The sequence below is a fragment of the Mustela nigripes genome, chromosome 2 (genome assembly GCF_022355385.1).
Source record: "Mustela nigripes isolate SB6536 chromosome 2, MUSNIG.SB6536, whole genome shotgun sequence".
NCBI lineage: Eukaryota > Metazoa > Chordata > Mammalia > Carnivora > Mustelidae > Mustela > Mustela nigripes.
The window spans coordinates 63053105-63069970 of record NC_081558.1 but is presented as its reverse complement, the minus strand read 5'-3'; the positions used below and the strand labels follow the sequence as shown (position 1 = coordinate 63069970).

General features: G+C 36.2%; 1 protein-coding gene across 6 annotated transcripts in view; it reads left to right on the top strand.

The window, feature by feature from the left end:
- GOLGA4 (golgin A4) overlaps positions 1–16866 on the top strand; it is a 135339-nt gene that overhangs the window by 51011 nt on the left and 67462 nt on the right. For 5 of the 6 annotated variants that reach the window (XM_059390576.1, XM_059390575.1, XM_059390574.1 and 2 more), the window contains 5 exons: positions 2374–2472; positions 3017–3146; positions 4277–4464; positions 4755–4838; positions 6958–7105. In XM_059390576.1, the coding sequence (XP_059246559.1) occupies positions 2374–2472; positions 3017–3146; positions 4277–4464; positions 4755–4838; positions 6958–7105 (649 nt within the window). The remainder of the gene's footprint in view (positions 1–2373; positions 2473–3016; positions 3147–4276; positions 4465–4754; positions 4839–6957; positions 7106–16866) is intronic. The other variant, XM_059390573.1, reaches the window with a different exon arrangement.

Below are 16866 nucleotides of genomic sequence, written 5' to 3'. Positions count from 1 at the left end.
AAAAAGAAAAAAATTTTTTTTCAGAAAATAGTCCTTAGTATTTTATGTCTTCCTCATGTTGTTATGAGTATATGCATGAGTTTAATCCATGAACATCTCTCCTAATATTTTCTGGGGAACAAAACAAAACAACAGTTGGGTATAGGCAAATATTATGTCTTCCGTTAATTTCTAGCATATTAGATATTTGGTAATAAATCAGATAAAGATGTAAAAAGGTAAGTAAAAACATATCCAGCAGATACACTGTAATTTTCTTTGCCTGATTTTTAATCTTAATATCAGCAGGTATTAGGAATATCAGCAGGTATGATAGGAATATCATACTATGAGAAGCTATGAAAATTGTGAGCTCATCTAAATAGATAGGGTTCTCCGATTTCATTTTAAGGCCAGGTAAATGGGGAATAAATGAAGACATTGTCTTAGCTATTTCCTCCTTTCTCTGTCCTTCTATCCATGCATGGTATGTTCTTTTTCTGGGTTCATCCAGGTGCAGCTGGTTATGAGCAACTGCTGTTCTCAAAGCTAACTTCAGGGAGGGAGGGTTCGTTTTTTGCAGCTTGAAACATATATGAACATAGTGGGTAGCATAGGGCTGAGATAAAAAATAGTTAGACAGTGAATGTATTTGATGCATTCTACATATCAGGATTTTTCTCTAAGGATATAAACAGAAAGACCTTGCAAATTATATGCATAAAAATGTTAATTCCAAGGTTTCCAAAATTTGGAAATAGTCTTAATGGCTACAAAAGGAACATTATTGAATTAGTTGTTATATTTAGTAGTATTACATAGCCATTTATTATTATTGTGCTAAAAAGTTGAAATAGGATAGATATACACTTAAAGTCTAATCAAAAGGAATTGACTCTAGATAGTAGAGTCTAGTTCTAGAGCTAGTGAGATTGCTATCATGAAAGTGTTAGACAGTTGGCTAGCCAGCCTGTGGGCTCTAGTTGGGATAGAAGTAGACAGTTCTTAAGTTCCTTAGTAATTGTAGTCTTTACTGTTTATGGAGTACTTATTGGTAGAATAGGCTAAGTTAGCAGGGGGAGAGAGAAGAAGAAAGGCTTATAAGATGCTGCTTTGCATCCAAGGACTTCTTATCTACATGGGGAGATGAAACTAAAACCTGAAAATCATCATATAAATTGAGGAATTTTTGTTGGTTGTCAAGGATGGCATGTAATAGAATCTAGTATGGTAGGATGTAGAAAAATTATTTGGAAGAAATGAATTTTAAGAGATGTGCAGGAAATGTGTAGCTGTTTTATACTAAAGAATTGTTCTGGGCAAAGTCATAAAGAACAGTGCTTTCCAGACTTATGGATTTCATGGACTGAAAAACTACCTTCTGGTTCCTTCTGGATATGGGGGAAAGGCGAATTGTCATAGTCCTGCAAATTTCCTTCTAAAAATTTATTTATTTATTTATTTGAGAGTGAGCCTGAAAGAGAGCGAATATATGTGGGGGTGGGACAGAGGCAGAGGAAGAGAGAGAGAATCTCAGGTAGACTTGCCACTGAACTGAGCTGAAACCAAGAGCCTGACGCTCAACCAGCTGAGCCCCCAGGCACCCCAGAGCTGCAGACTTTTATTTTTCAAAAAACTCTCTCTGTTGGCTTTCTGTTTGTTCACCATTGATCAGTGTAGACTTCATTCTGGTCCTGTCCTAATTCAAAGACTGGCATTTGCTGACTACTGCTGTTTGAGCTGGAGACTTTAGTGAGAGCAACAGTACAAGTGGGATTTTGGGGCAGTGTTGGTATGGGGGAGAATAGAGGACAGCTAGTGCTTCAGCGTTTTAGTGAGAAAGGGTCATTAATGACCTAAAGAAATTAGCATTCTAAATAATTTCGGGAACTTGGAATTTTTCTGTTTGGTGGTGAGCTAATTCAGCCTTTTTAAAAAATTTTACAGAGGAGGAATCTTCTGACTTTGGCTATTGACTGCTTTTGTGTATTGGGAAGAGAAAGTTTCTATTGGCTATGGCTATCTGGTATAAAATAATGTAGTTTTAGATCAAGTGCATATAAGGTAGCACAAGTAGTAAGATGTCTTAAAGTAGGATAAAGTTTTTTTAATCTTAATTGATTGTTTTATCCTCTCCACATTATCATTACAGAGCAGTCATTACAGCTCTAAAAATGTACTTTCTTTTCTTGGATCTCTTATTATTTAAGGACCAAAATTATCCTCTGGGATTAATACCAATGTTTTGCCTGGTGATTCTTCTCTAATTATTGTGTTGGTGCCTTGTCTTAAGAAAAATGCAAATCTGAATTGATCATGTTTTTAAACTTTGAAAGCTTCAAGCTTGTATTTTTGTTTTTTATTGAAAACTACTTATAAAACTTCGTGTTTTAGGAGCTCCAAATGGATCAGCAAGCAAAAAAGCATCTCCAAGAGGAGTTTGATGCATCTTTAGAGGAAAAAGATCAGCATATTAGTGTTCTCCAGACTCAGGTAAAAGATTAAAAGAAAAAGATTGGCATTTACAGATAAAAAAGAATTAAGGGGTTTTGATGGGATATCTCATAAGTTGCAGATGTTACAAAATGGCCTATTTTTAAAACTCTTAATTTTCCTTAGTTATATTTCAGTATAATTTTTTAATGTATTGTGTCTTTTTGCTAACTATGATATCATTGAAAATAGCAAATATAAAATCAGCTGCATTGGGAGTAAACATTTGATTTTTCCTCCTAGTATAGTGAAAAAGTATATCTTTTGTTCTGTCCCCTCTGTGTTTTAAAGAAAGTACTACTGTGTAGTTTCTCTCTCTCTTTATTTTAGAGACAGTGATCATGTGAGAGTTGAGTGGGGTGGGTCCACACAAAGGGGAGGGAGAATCTTAAGCAGGCGCCATGCCCAGCAAAGAGCCAGAAGCAGGGTTTACTCTCACAATCCTGAGATCATGACCTGAGTCGAAACCGGGAATCAGATACTTAACCAACTGAGCCACCCAGGTGCCCCTAATTTTTTTTCCTAAGGTACATTTCTTTTTCAGGTTTCTCTGCTGAAACAGCGGTTACGAAATGGCCCGATGAATATTGATTTACCTAAACCATTCCCTCAGATGGAACCCCAGGCTGAAGGTGTCTCTAAAGAGAACACAGACAGTGATATAGAACCAGTAGGTAAGCTTCATCTTGTCCAAATGTTAATTTAAAAACTGGAGAAGGATGTTGACAGTTTCCAGGGCATGATGTGGGCTGAGGTGGAAGTGTCCTCCAGAAGATGCAGGAGTTTTTGTTGTTTTGTTTCTTGGCTTGTTCTTCAAGAGAACAAAGCTAAGTTATTGTTTTAAAACTTGAAAGTCTGTGAGTAGCATCACGTTTTCATTGTAATTACAATTCATTCTAGTGTTCTGTTCAGCAGCACTTATACTAAAATTCATTATTTTACACTGTTCTATTGATAGCAGTAGCTAGATTTCATATAAACAGGTCAGTTCTGTTTAAGATTAATGGATTTGCTCTTTTCATTGTTTGGCTATTTCAGTTGTAATACTGTTTACATACTTCTACATTCAAAGATACCTGATTTGTTTTATTATTTGCTTTCTAGTTAGAAAGGAAGGAATAGCTAAATTTTGTTTCAAAATCCAGTTATAGCCCTCCATACTCTTTGAGGCATTAAGGCACATATTTAGTAAAATTCCCACTTTTTATTTACTGGCTTTTTCTCTCAAAGATATTTATGATAAACTTTTAGTACAGCCAGAGCCAGAGCAAGGTGCTGAGTAGCTGTCTAAGTAACCAGGCTGCAAAGGGTTTGTGAGATTCCCTTGGGGTCTGAAAACTTAACTCATAAATGTATGGAGAATGTAGAAAGCTGTAGTTAACCAGTGACTCCTCTCAGGGACAGTTTAGAATTCATTGGAAAAAATTCTTTATTAATCTTTTTGTGGTGGGAGCCAGGACACAGAGGGCACTTTTGGATAACAAAAGATGGTCATCAAACTGTCTTCTAAGCAGGGCGAATTCAGTTAATGGTAGTTGACTACTGAGGGTTTTGTGCCATTTGGGGTGGGGCTGAACCCTAGGGAGGTGACTGTGTTCCTCAGCTTCTTTTGATACAGATCATCCAAATGGTGAGACTTGAGGGTGGGCAGGGTAGCCCTCCTTTCTTTGTCTCAGAGGATAGCAGAGCATTGGAGTGAGAATACACCCCTGTGTACTAACAGAGTAACTGTTCCCAGGGAGCCCTTCTCTTTAGCCCTTCTATTCCTTACTGACCACTGCTTGTGCTGCTTTATTGTTGATAGTGGTAGATGGAGCTTCTGCTAAAACACTGGAGGTACTTCAGCAGAGAGTTAAGCGGCAAGAGAATCTTCTGCAGCGATGTAAGGAAACAATTCAGTCACATAAGGAACAGTGTGCACTATTAACCAGTGAAAAAGAAGCCCTGCAAGAACAACTAGATGAAAGGCTCCAAGAGCTAGAAAAGATGAAGGTAAAAGAGCAAATGAGTTTGGTTTATGTAACCCTGTAAAGCTAGATCGACAGGTCCCAGTGTGGCCTGCACCTCCTTCCTCTGCGGAGCCTTCCCCTTCCTCCGCAGACAGCATGGAGATGACTCCCAGGTGCCCTGGGCTTCATAGCACTTGCACCGTCCTTTCCAGATGTCCTGTATACTTTGCTCTTACTGGACTGAGAAATACCCAAATTAGATAAAATGTTTAGAGTTCTCTTATGAGGAGAAGCTTTATTAGAGGTGGAAATGAATTTTTAAAATTTTTTTAGGAGCTTCATATGGCTGAGAAGACTAAACTTATCACTCAGTTGCGTGATGCAAAGAACTTAATTGAACAGCTTGAACAAGATAAGGTAAACCAATAAACCTTATGATACTAAAATTTGTCAGGGGGCCCCAGAATTCCAATTTGGAAGCAGTTAGAAGCATTGAGGCTTATGCTTTCCAAAGCCATTGTAGTTGCTTCCATGAAAAACTTTGTTGTAATTTTGAAATTTAAATAATGATTACCGTTAGTTGTGTATCATGTGAAGCTGATTTTCTGTGATTTTTTAAAATCCCAGTCAGCATTTTGATTTATAGATTGGAATAACTGCTGAAAAAGAAATCTGTTCACAGTACCTAACTACTTTTCAGAGAAAGGTTGTATTTTTTATAGTTAAGACACTGTGAGTAATATTAAGTATTGTCTTCAACGGAAACAGATTAATCTCTCAGATATATTGCCTAAAGTGAAGAAGTGGTAGTGTTATATTAACATAAAGAGAAGTTTCTGCAAATGGATTTTGGGATTCATTTCAAGTGAGATTGGCAATGTACAATTAGAGTGGCAGCTGTGGCTATGGCAGCAGAGGCAACTGAAAATTCATGGGCAAACGCTTTTGGGCTGAGTCTTTCAGCCCCAAATTCTTGGGTTCTCTTTCTAAAACAGCTTCCAGTGGTTCACATTTTCTTCCTTACGCTACTTGGCAGCTATAGTATTTTAAGTGGCCATGCAATTAAGAACATGTCAGAACTGTTCTGCTTTTGAATGTGTTAGCAGTTTTCATTCTGTGATGTTATTTTGCTAGAGTCTATTCCATACAGTTCATGAAGGCCCACTTAAAAAAAGTGAACTCACCACCCAGCTTCAGCAGTTAACATCTCAGGGCTAAAGTTTTATCTGTACATGCCCAGCCCTCATTATCCTCAACCTTGAATTTACTTTGTTGTAGAGCAAATCCAAGAAATCTCATAATTTCGTACATAAGTATTTTGAAGTATTTTAAAGGACTTTTTACTTTTATAAAATTGTAACTACATTATCATGATCACATCTAAAAACTTAATTCCTGAATACCATCACCTATCTAGTCAGTTTCAGATTTGCCCTTTGTCTCATACCTTTTTTCCATTTTTATGAATCAGTATCTAAGTAAGTTTCTTTCATTGTAATTGGTTTATATGACTCTTAAGACTTCTTTTAATCTATAGATTCCATTGCCTCTTTCTCTCTCCATGTGTCTTTTTCTCCATTGTGATTTGGTTTTTGAAGAAACTGAAGGCCAGTGATCTTGTTTTGAAATTTTGTGTAATCCCCATTTACCTGATTTTTATCTGTCCATTAATTTGAGCCATCTGGAAGAGTCATACCCTAAACCAAGGTTTGATGAACCCTGCAAGTAAAGTAATAATCTTAAGACCCATAAAATAGCTGTCACAAAATCTTATTTTTCAAGAGACAAGTTGAACTACCCTGTTTTTTGTTAGTCTCAAGTGACTGATTCAGGTTTTAATATTTGATTCCTTTATCCCCATAGTGACCTTCATATTATGTGTAGATTATCCAGAGAGTGGGAAGACAGTAGCAGTTAGCAAATTGGAGGAATGGGGGTGGCTCACTGACAATAATGAGGAGTGGCAGTGGGACCAGAGACTGTCACAAGAGAAAAAGCAGGTTGATCTGTACCAGTCTTGGCCCATCTTTGTGGCAGCAGTAACCTTCCATCCTCAGTAGCCTCTGAGGCTCTCCCCATGTCCCAGCAGTAACATAGCTCATGGTGGCCCTGAGCCAAGTACAAAAGCCTCTGAGGCTCTCCCCATGTCCCAGCAGTAACATAGCTCATGGTGGCCCTGAGCCAAGTACAAAAGACTGTATTTTGTTTATTATAAACTGTTTAGTAAGACAGGGAAAATTATAGCCAATATTTATAGAAAGAGTATAAAGTAATTCTTTAAATTAAAATGTGTTTTTAATACTCAAAAGACTAAACTTACTATTAAAATAATTTTTGTATATTAACAACCCTGATCTACCAGGTAACCAAGGTTTTTGTGCAGAACACAGACTTTAGTTTGTGAAATACTAAAATCATTCTTCTGCTGTACTTAGTAAGAAATACTATGTTTTCTGCCTTTTAAGTAAGTTTGATATGTGCTGTTGATGGTGCAGTTTTGTTATACAAATGCTTTAGTGTCTGTACTTCTGTTTAGGGAATGGTAATAGCAGAGACAAAACGTCAGATGCATGAAACCCTGGAAATGAAAGAAGAAGAAATTGCTCAACTCCGTAGTCGCATCAAACAGATGACTACCCAGGGAGAAGAGTTACGGGAACAGAAAGAAAAGTCTGAAAGAGCTGGTAAGAACTCAGGGGTTATTTGTTTTATGTTAGAAGTCAAAAGTCATGTAAAGTGCTGACCAGCCAACATTTAGAAAAATTAGTTAAATATTGATACTGGTACAGAGATTCTAGATAAGATACTGAACTGTTTCTTAGAGGGGGCAGGGGCTGGTAAACTATGGCCTGTGGGTGAAATCCTGCCCATGCATGGCCTATTTGTAGGACTCTCAAGCTTAGAATGCTTTTTACATTTTTATGTAGTTGAAAAAAAGAATATGTGACAGAGACCATATGTAGCCTGAAATGTCAAAAATACTTATCGTTTGGCCCTTTATAGATATGTTTATTAACTACTGCCTTAGAGTATCAAAATTCAGGTTTACAATTTTGGAACTCCCCAAATAGGCACAACATTGTACATATTAAATGAATGCAACCTTATAGGTAGATGCTCTAGGGTAAACAAAAAATATAAGAGTATAAAGAAAGTATAAGATAAGCCTTTTAAGATAACAGAATTATGTTTTGACACAATAAATGCTAGGCTGTGAAAATATGGAGACCAGCGTAGTATTTCACAAGGTATGATAATGAGTAGTGCCAGGAAAGAGAGGAGAGAGCAGAGTAAAGGAACATTTCAGGTTGGTGAAGGTATGAGTTTTGAGTTAGGCCTTGAGGAATGAACAGAATGGGCCTAAGCAGAGAGGTGGGGCAGCACACATTCCAGTTACTACAAGGTCATCGCAGGCACAGTGACTAGAGGGCATGTGTGAATTAGCTGCAAACAGTTCTTGCTCAAGTGGGAAATAAAGTTGGATCAGAAAGAACTGACTGTTAAAATCTTAAAAGGGGAGTGGTGGAGCTTAGACTTTGGTATACAAGGCAACAGGAAACCAGTAATAGGAAAGCATAATGTGATGGAAGCTAGTGTTTTATGAAGACAAGAAATGAAGTGGGAAGTCGGACCTAAAAGCAAAGACAGAAATCCAGGTGTGAGGGACTAGAAAGGGACTAGGCACTAGAGGGACTAGAGGGCTCTGGTTACCTTGGCTGGGAGGAATTTAGGAAAGAAAGGAAGAGTAGTATCTGCAGAATTAGGCATCTTATCAGCTTGCAGAGACAGAAGAATAATAGAAGTCTAAGATGACACCAAGATTTGAAGTTTAGGAGACTGAATGAATGGTGAGAAGTCAGAACAGGAAATCTAAATGGGGAAGTTGAGGAATGGAGTGAATTTTGTCAGTCGTGAGCTTTCCAAATGAAATTGCCTTATAAGAATTTGGGAAACAAGCTAGAGCTTTTTAAAGGAGTCAGTAGCCTCAGAGAAGCCTGTCATTAAATCCATGGGAGTGGCTGATATAATTGAGTCATAGCAGTAGTGGCCTCAGCCCTGCAGCTATTAGTGTCTGGGAGTGCGCACGGGCTGCCGCTGCTGCTGGTGGGAGAAGGAGCCAGCATTTAGTTTTTTAATGCAAGGCTCTGGTATGAATACTTTACTTGTATTCACTTGTGTGTGTGTGCTTGTATTTAATCCTCTCAGTTTCTTTGAAATAGGTGTTTTTATTACAAATAGGAAAACCAAAGAACTTCGAAGTTAAGTAGCTTGCCTGCGTTCATGCACGGAGAGTAAGTGTATAGTCAGGGCTTCAGTCCAGGCGTGCTGAGTCCAGAGTTTGTGCTCTTAACCATCGGGATCTTTAGTTTGGTAGAGAGCAATAACCGAGGGGAAAAAGTTTACCCAAGAAGTCATAAGAATTGTGGGTAGTTACGCTTTGCGGGGGAATATAAGAGGCATTTCCAGAAGTGGGAGAGGTAGGTTGAAGACTTTAAAAAAGGTCTTCCACTTTGGTGAGGATTTGATTCCTAGGATGCAGTTTGAGAAATGATTTTAGAAGCCAGTTTGTAAGGTTTAAGTTGGGAAATGGATCTAGATGAGAGAGCCAGTTGGTTAATACCAAATGGCTCATAAATTCTCTTTGCAGTTGTTTTATGAATAAGTGGTTGGGGAATTTAGTTAATAAATTTATTTCTAGGGACGCCTGGGTGGCTCAGTTGGTTGGACGACTGCCTTCGGCTCAGGTCATGATCCTGGATTCCTGGGATCGAGTCCCGCATCGGGCTCCCAGCTCCACGGGGAGTCTGCTTCTCCCTCTGACCTTCTCCTCGCTCATGCTCTCTCTCGCTGTCTCTCTCTCAAATAAATAAATAAAATATTAAAAAAAAAATAAATTTATTTCTAGTAAACCCAAGAAAATTTCCCTCTAAAGAGCATAATTGACAGCAACTCTTAGAATATAATCTCTGAGCAATTACCTGCAGCAATTTGAAGCATATGAGACATTGTTAAACAGGTTTGCTTCAGTGAATAGAAAACCTAATGCATAGTCTCAGCTTCTCATATCAAGCTTTTGGATTTTTAGTGCTGCTTTTGTTGACTAATGTAGCCAGTCAAGAGAGATTATGCTGAGTGAAATAAGTCAAGCAGAGAGAATCAATTATCATATGGTTTCACTTATTTGTGGAGCATAACAAATATCATGGAGGACAAGGGTGTTAGAGAGGAGAAGGGAGTTGGGAGACTAGGGACTCTGAAAAACAATCTGAGGGGTTTGAAGTGGCGGGGGTGTGGGAGGTTGTGGTACCAGGTGGTAGGTATTATAGAGGGCACGGATTGCATGGAGCACTGGGTGTGGTGAAAAAATAATGAATACTGTTTTTCTGAAAATAAATAAATTGAAAAAAAAAAAAGAGAGAGAGAGAGAAAATGTTGGTGAGGGGATTAATTTTCTTTTAAAATTGGAATGTATCTTGTGAGGAGGTAGAAATCCGTGACCCAATATTAAGGTGAAAGAGGTGAGTGACAAAAAGGTAGACAAAATACACAGTTATTTCACATGTAGATTAAACATTTCCCAGGCTCCCATTCTAGTCAGTTCCTTAGTTAGTACAGTCTTCCTTCTCTTGCTTCTCCAGAACATGATTGTATTTTGTCTTTAAATGGAATTTTCATAAAACTGTATTTTTGTAAATATTTCAGAGCTTGTAGGTTGAGAAACTTTTTTGTTAACAGTGCCATGAAATATCAAAAATTAATAAATACTTAAAGAGAATTATGATTTAGTTATTTAATAAAGACATTACCTTTGGAAAGTCTTTGAATCACACAGTTATAAATGGATTTATAGATATTTTAAGAATTATATTTGTAGTCCTAATTATTGGACTGTAACAGAAAGTTAGACTCTTTCTACAATGAAGATACTGCCTTCTAAATATATAATGAAGACTGGTCTTGCATAGCAACTGCATTTCATCTAATGATCGTAGTTAAGTCTGAACAGAACTCGTGAAATATAAAATGTTTAATTCAAGTATAAAATGCACATGCCAATTGACAGAAAAATTCCCATTTAATGCTAAAAGTAAGAAAAGGTCTTTTAATATAAAAGAAGTAGAGTTTCCATAGTCTATGAACATAATCCATCTCTTGGAGAATTCTGTTCCTCTATGAAATATTTGTCTTCTCTTTCTTGAATTTAAAATTCAAAGACTAAGCATACAAGAGCTGGCCATGGGAAAGAAGCTTAACAGCATTAACATCATTAAAGCTTGTAGTTGTTAAAGATTTTCAAAAGTAAATTTGTGTATGTAAAACAATTATAAAGTAAAATCAACTCTCCTAATTAATTTTCAACTATAAAAATTTAACCCTGATATATTTAGTAATTCTTGACATGTGGCCATCAGTAGACAACTTACTTTTTTGGCTCACCTATTCTGGTGGTAAAAATCAGCTCCAGTACATTTCCCACTACTTCCCACCACTTTTCTTAGAAAGCAATCTATTGCACTGGTTCTCAGTTTTTCTAAATGAGCTGTGATGGCTCCCATATGTTGGAGGACATGGAAATTTAAATGGGTCTGATTTTATTTTATTATTTTTAAAAAATATTTTACTTATTTATTTGACAGATCACAAGTAGGCAGAGAGGAAGGCACAGGGAGTGGGGGAAGCAGGCTCCCTGCTGAGCCGAGAGCCCGATGTGGGCTCGATCCCAGAACCCTGAGATCATGACCTGAGCTGAAGGCAGAGGCTTAACCCACTGAGCCACCAGGTGCCCCTAAATGTCTCTGATTTTAAAAAGAACAGTTCTACCCTAAAAGATGGAAACTATGTGAATATGGTGACATGCCTACTTTACAATAGACACTATCAAGATGTAGTACTCATTCTACTCTCTAGAGAGCTGTTGGGCATGTCTTGTTTTGTTAAAATTATTTATTTTAGTGGATAAAGAAAACTAAAAACTAATATATTTGTTAGAAACATTTTATTACCATTGTTGATAGTATTCCTTTCTAGGTGTCACTTAAGAACAGATGGCCACATCTTCACATAACCAGATTTTAAACTTAGACAAGTCTGGTGATTCAGCTTTAGTGCATAATGCTATATTTTAAAGATTTTATTTATTTGACAGAGAAAGAGAGATCACAAGTAGGCAGAGAGAGAGGGGGAAGCAGGCACCCTGCTGAGCAGAGAGCCCAATGTGGGGCTCGATTCCAGGACCCCAAGATCATGATGATATATTTTAGTTGCCGGGTATTATTGCTAATCATTTAGAATATTATCTCTTCAGTGCAACACTGGTGCAGAATGTTAATGCTGCTAAATTTTGTCCTAGGTTTTGGCTGTTCTGTGTGTGTGCATGTATATGTTTTAAGTGGGGTAAAAGGTGGAGATAGCTTGCTAGTTATTAATACAAAAGCATTGGGACAGAGAGAAAATGAAAGCACATCACTGTTGTTTCAGTACACTTCCATTTAGTCTTTACTCCAATCCTTATTTTTATATTATTGTAATTCTATTGTACATATAATTTTGTATGCTGCTTTTTTTTCCATTTAACATTATATTGAGTACTTTTACGTGTTGCTAAAATACTAATGCATTTTAATGGCTGTGTCAGAATGCATGTACATCACTTAACCATATTCCTCTTGATCACCATCTAGATTATTTTATATTTTTGCTTTTATGAGTAATACTATAACAACTCTGTCATACAGCTTATTCCATATTTGAATTTTTTCTCAGAATAAATTTTTGCCAATAGATTTCTGATCTTTTTTGTAGGTTAGATTTAGGTATATAAGTATTACCAAAAATCCGTACCAGTGTTAAGTCTCCTGCCCCCCATAAAATGTTCTTGCCTACAATTAATGCAAAGTAAATAAAATATTCTATTTAGATTAGGAAAGTTTCCAAAGTGTTTTCCAGAGTATCTTTTATAAATCCTGTTATCCTTTCATTTACCCTCTCTTCTCCTAAGTCATGTGTGTTTTATATGATTGGCTGCATTTAAAAACTTAGACTAACTCTAACATTCTTTGCTTTTTTATTGCCATGTTGTGTTTGTGCAGGAAATAAGTTTTTTATTCATTTATATAGTATAGGCCTGATACATCAAGACATTCAGTGGAATATATTTATTTGACATTTGAAGGGCCCTCTTAAATAGAGTTTATGTATTTAAGTAATATGTCAGATTTATGCATATTTATATAATAAACAAAAATCAGATGTGTATTTAAGTGCTTTGTTAGTTGCTGATAATTTATGTAACAGAGTTTTCTTGGAGTTTTAAGTCTCACAAAACATCTTATTTTTGTGCATCCACACATGCCAATAAGTGAATCATGGTGCCTTTCCCAAGCCTTGTATGAACAGGACTGGGGTAAGGGCTATTTTTTTCTTATCATGGGTACTTAGAATAAGCTTTATAAAGAAAATTCCATGTTTCTCAGGCAAAAAAAGTATGAATCAAAGTAGAATTGATGTTTGTCATGTTAGAAAAGTAATATGTACATACTTTGGCACTAAATGTATACTAAATGTATACCTGATGGAAAAATTTGTTACTTTAAATGGAATTAGATTTTCATTCATTATAGGTGATTTATTAAATAGCCATATATTTGTGGGTACTTAATATATTTTTACAGTAGTAACTGTGCATCTCTGTATTTTCACATTCATTGTCATCCTGCACTTACGTCCCTGGCAGTGTCACTGTTGCTGGAAGGCATTAAGAACACATTTCTTTCCTACAGAATCATCCTTTTTTTTTTTTTTTTGAGTAAAGTTGACACACAATATTACATTAGTTTCAGGTGTACAGCATAATGATTGAACAAGCCTATGTGTTAAGCTCAACACAAGTGTAGCTCCCATCTCTCACTGTAGAGTGCTGTTATAGTACCACTATCAGAATCGTGATATATATATATCGTGATATATATATATATATATATATATATATATATATATATATATCACGATATTTTTTGTTTTTATTTTTTTGACACAGACCAACAGAGAGCGGGAAAGAGAAGAAGAGAGCAAGCATAAGTAGGGGCAGTGGCAGGCAGGGGAGAAGCAGGCTCCCTCTGAGCAGGGAACACAATGTGGGACTCAATACCAGGACCCTGGAGTCATGACCTGAGCCAAAGGCACACACTTAACTGACTGAGCCAGCCAGGTGCCCTCAGAATCATATTTTCAATTTAATTAAATTTACTTAGCTTTAGCGTAATATTTTCAAGATTAGTTTGACGTTTTTAAGGTATTTAACAATAGTTAAATTTGCATGGTTAATGTAAGGAGTACATTAAAATTTGGATCTGTAAAATTTTTAAAAGTCAAAGGTACGTTCGATCTGTAGGGTGAATCCTGTTATGAATTTCAGAAAGTGGCTTAAAAAGTAGATTTCCATTGCAAAAGTGATATTAAATTTCTGAAGACCCCAATTTATATTTAAGTATTGCACTATCTGGTTTGTGCCACTGGGTGGTAGTATTATGTTCATTTTTGTTAAGTCTAGACAAGTGGTTTTCAAACTCCTTGCTCTCTTTGCACTGTTAAAAGTTACTGAGGATTCCAAAGAGCTTTTGTTTATGTGGGTTACATTCAGTGATATTTACTATATTAGAAATTAAAACTAAGAAATGAAAAACATTTTTAGTTCATTTAAAAATAACAGTTATAGACATTACATATTAATCTAAATATTTTTATAGAAATTACCTGTATTTTCCAAAATGAAATTTAGTATGAAAAGTAGTCTTGTTTTACATTTTTGCTTATCCCATTGTTTGGCTTAATAGAAGATACTGTATTTTCACGCCTGTTTCTGTATTCAATCTGTTGTGATACGTTATTTTGGTTGAACTATATAAGGAAAATCTGCCCTTATACAGATATGCAGATATGTATTTGGAAAAAAGAGCCCCTCATAGACCCACTGAAAGGCCTCAGGACCCTAGGATCTTTGGACCACACTTTGAAAACTGCTGCTCCAGACTTTTTTGTTTTTATTTACCAAAGAGCATTGATGCTAGGTGGGAATTCTGATAAACAAAATTCATTTTATTGTTTTCTCTGTTAATTTGCATTTCATTCATTTTTTAGTACTACCTGTGTTTTTGTCTTCAGTTTAATAACATACATTTTAGCAGTTTTTTTTTGCTGGGATGAAGACACAGGTGCTGGCTTATTTATTCATTCCTGAAGTGATTAATCAGCTTTTTAGGACCAACAGTTAATCTGCAGGTTGGCAGCCTTTCTGCACTTCTGCATCTGTTTATTCCCTTGCAGAGGGAGTAAAAATGGGTCTTAACTATCCTTACAGTAAAGTGTCCTCTGGGATAGTGCAACAAAATTGTAATGCTCCCTAGATCTCAGAATTCTGGCATTTGTTATTGCTGTGGGTAAGGATGTTGAGGATGAGGTGAAGTACCGAAAGCAAACATCACATTCTTCCTAGTTTTACCTAAGGTTAATTCCTCATCACCTTTAACTATATCAACTGCCTTTGTGAAAAATTGTCTTCATGTCACCCAGTGCCTTGCTTATGCTTGGCAGATGGCAAACATCCAGTCAATGTTTGATGCATGAATGGTTGGATTGATTATTGAGCTGTAGATTGCCAACCTTTTCTATTCAATTATTCTAGTGAGCATTTATCCATTTTTATAATCCCTATGGATATGAGTGAACCTCATCTGAAGTGGAAAGTGAGGAGCTAGCAATAAAAGGCCTCCCCTGCAATTTTACTTTTGACAGAGGACCGTTCCTAAGGTTTATTAAATTTTTGCCTAGAAATATTTTCAAAGTTTTTGTTTGTTTGTTTTTTAATAAAAAGTGCCTGAGATACATTGAATTTTGCTTTGGAAGAACACAATGTGTTCTTGCAACATTTGGCAGCAGTTTGTGCTTAGCCTTCCCGTTGCTGTGTGTTGTGACTCTGGTTTTCCTGTGCTCTCTTGCATGTTGGCAGAGGACTTGTCAGCTGTGGCTGATGCACGCTTTCTTTCTCCCCACTCACTTATCCTTTGTTGGTAATTGGAAGATAAATTATGTAGACATTCATAGCATACTTCTTCACTCACATTAAAATCTTAGAATAGTTTCATTTTGGAAAGTGTAGGAAATTCATCTTTAGAGCATTACAACTTGAGAGCGTTACAATGGACACCACTTTTCTATGTCTGATTATTGTAAGAACAGAGGGTGAGACATTTCTGGTTAGTAAGTAAACTCTAAGTATATTCTCCTTCAACATTGAAATGGGACTTATTGTTGGAGGCAGACTTCCTGTAAGGAAATGGTTTCATTTGTGGTACAGTGTAGAATTCAGAATGAGTTTGAAATATGTTCTCTCTGTGTCAGTGTATGTAATGTGTTTTAATGCCCCCTCCCACTTAACATTTCTGTAAAGCAGGGTAGACATGGAACACAGTTGAGTTTTTCTGTTTCTGTGAGAAGTATAACATGCTATATTTTGTTGAGAGTTAGAAGCCATCAGCAATTGATTGTTTCAGAAATTCTGGTTTAGTTAAGATATATTATTGCCCAGTGGAGCTGGATCAATGTCAACATTCTTAGAGTTTTTAAAAGTAATGCAAGGTAAAGAGTGTTCCTTAAATATAATTTTAAAGTTGTGGCATCAAGCTAATGTATTCAAGTTGACAATCTGAGGGAAAAGTTGGATGCCTCATTTCTTGCATTTGAGTGAGAATATTGTATTAAAAAATTTCAAAGATTTCTTTCTAGGTATAAAATTATGTGGTTCTCTGACATGATCGCAGAAAGTGGGAGAGAGGATTAAATTTAAATGTAAGGAACTGTGGAATGAGGTATATCCTACTTTAGTCATTATATGATGGATAATCAAGTGACTAAGAACAATTTCAGTGGACAAAACACTAAAATTAGAATATAATATGGAAAATATTTTAAAATTTACTGAGTGTGGCTAGAAAACTTAACTATTGGAAAATTATTTCTGAATAGGAACTTTGTGATGTAGATTTTTTGTTGTTTCAAAAAGGTCAGAGCACTGCATCTGTTTTTATACTGTACCAGATTGTGGAATTTTAAGAATAAAAATGAGGAAAATTCACTTGGTATTGCCTATATACGTTTTGTTTTATTTTGCTTAATCAAGAGAAGTTTTTCATTTAAAACTCCATTTTTGTTGGAAGAGTATGAAAACTACCTTCAGGTTTTCCAGAGCCTAATTTTTTTTTAAAATTTTTTATTTTTTATAAACATTAATTTTTATCCCCAGGGGTACAGGTCTGTGAATCACCAGGTTTACACACTTCACAGCACTCACCAAATCACATACCCTCCCCAATGTCCATAATCCCACCCCCTTCTCCCAAACACCCTCCCCCCAGCAACCCTCAGTTTGTTTTGTGAGATTAAGAGTCAC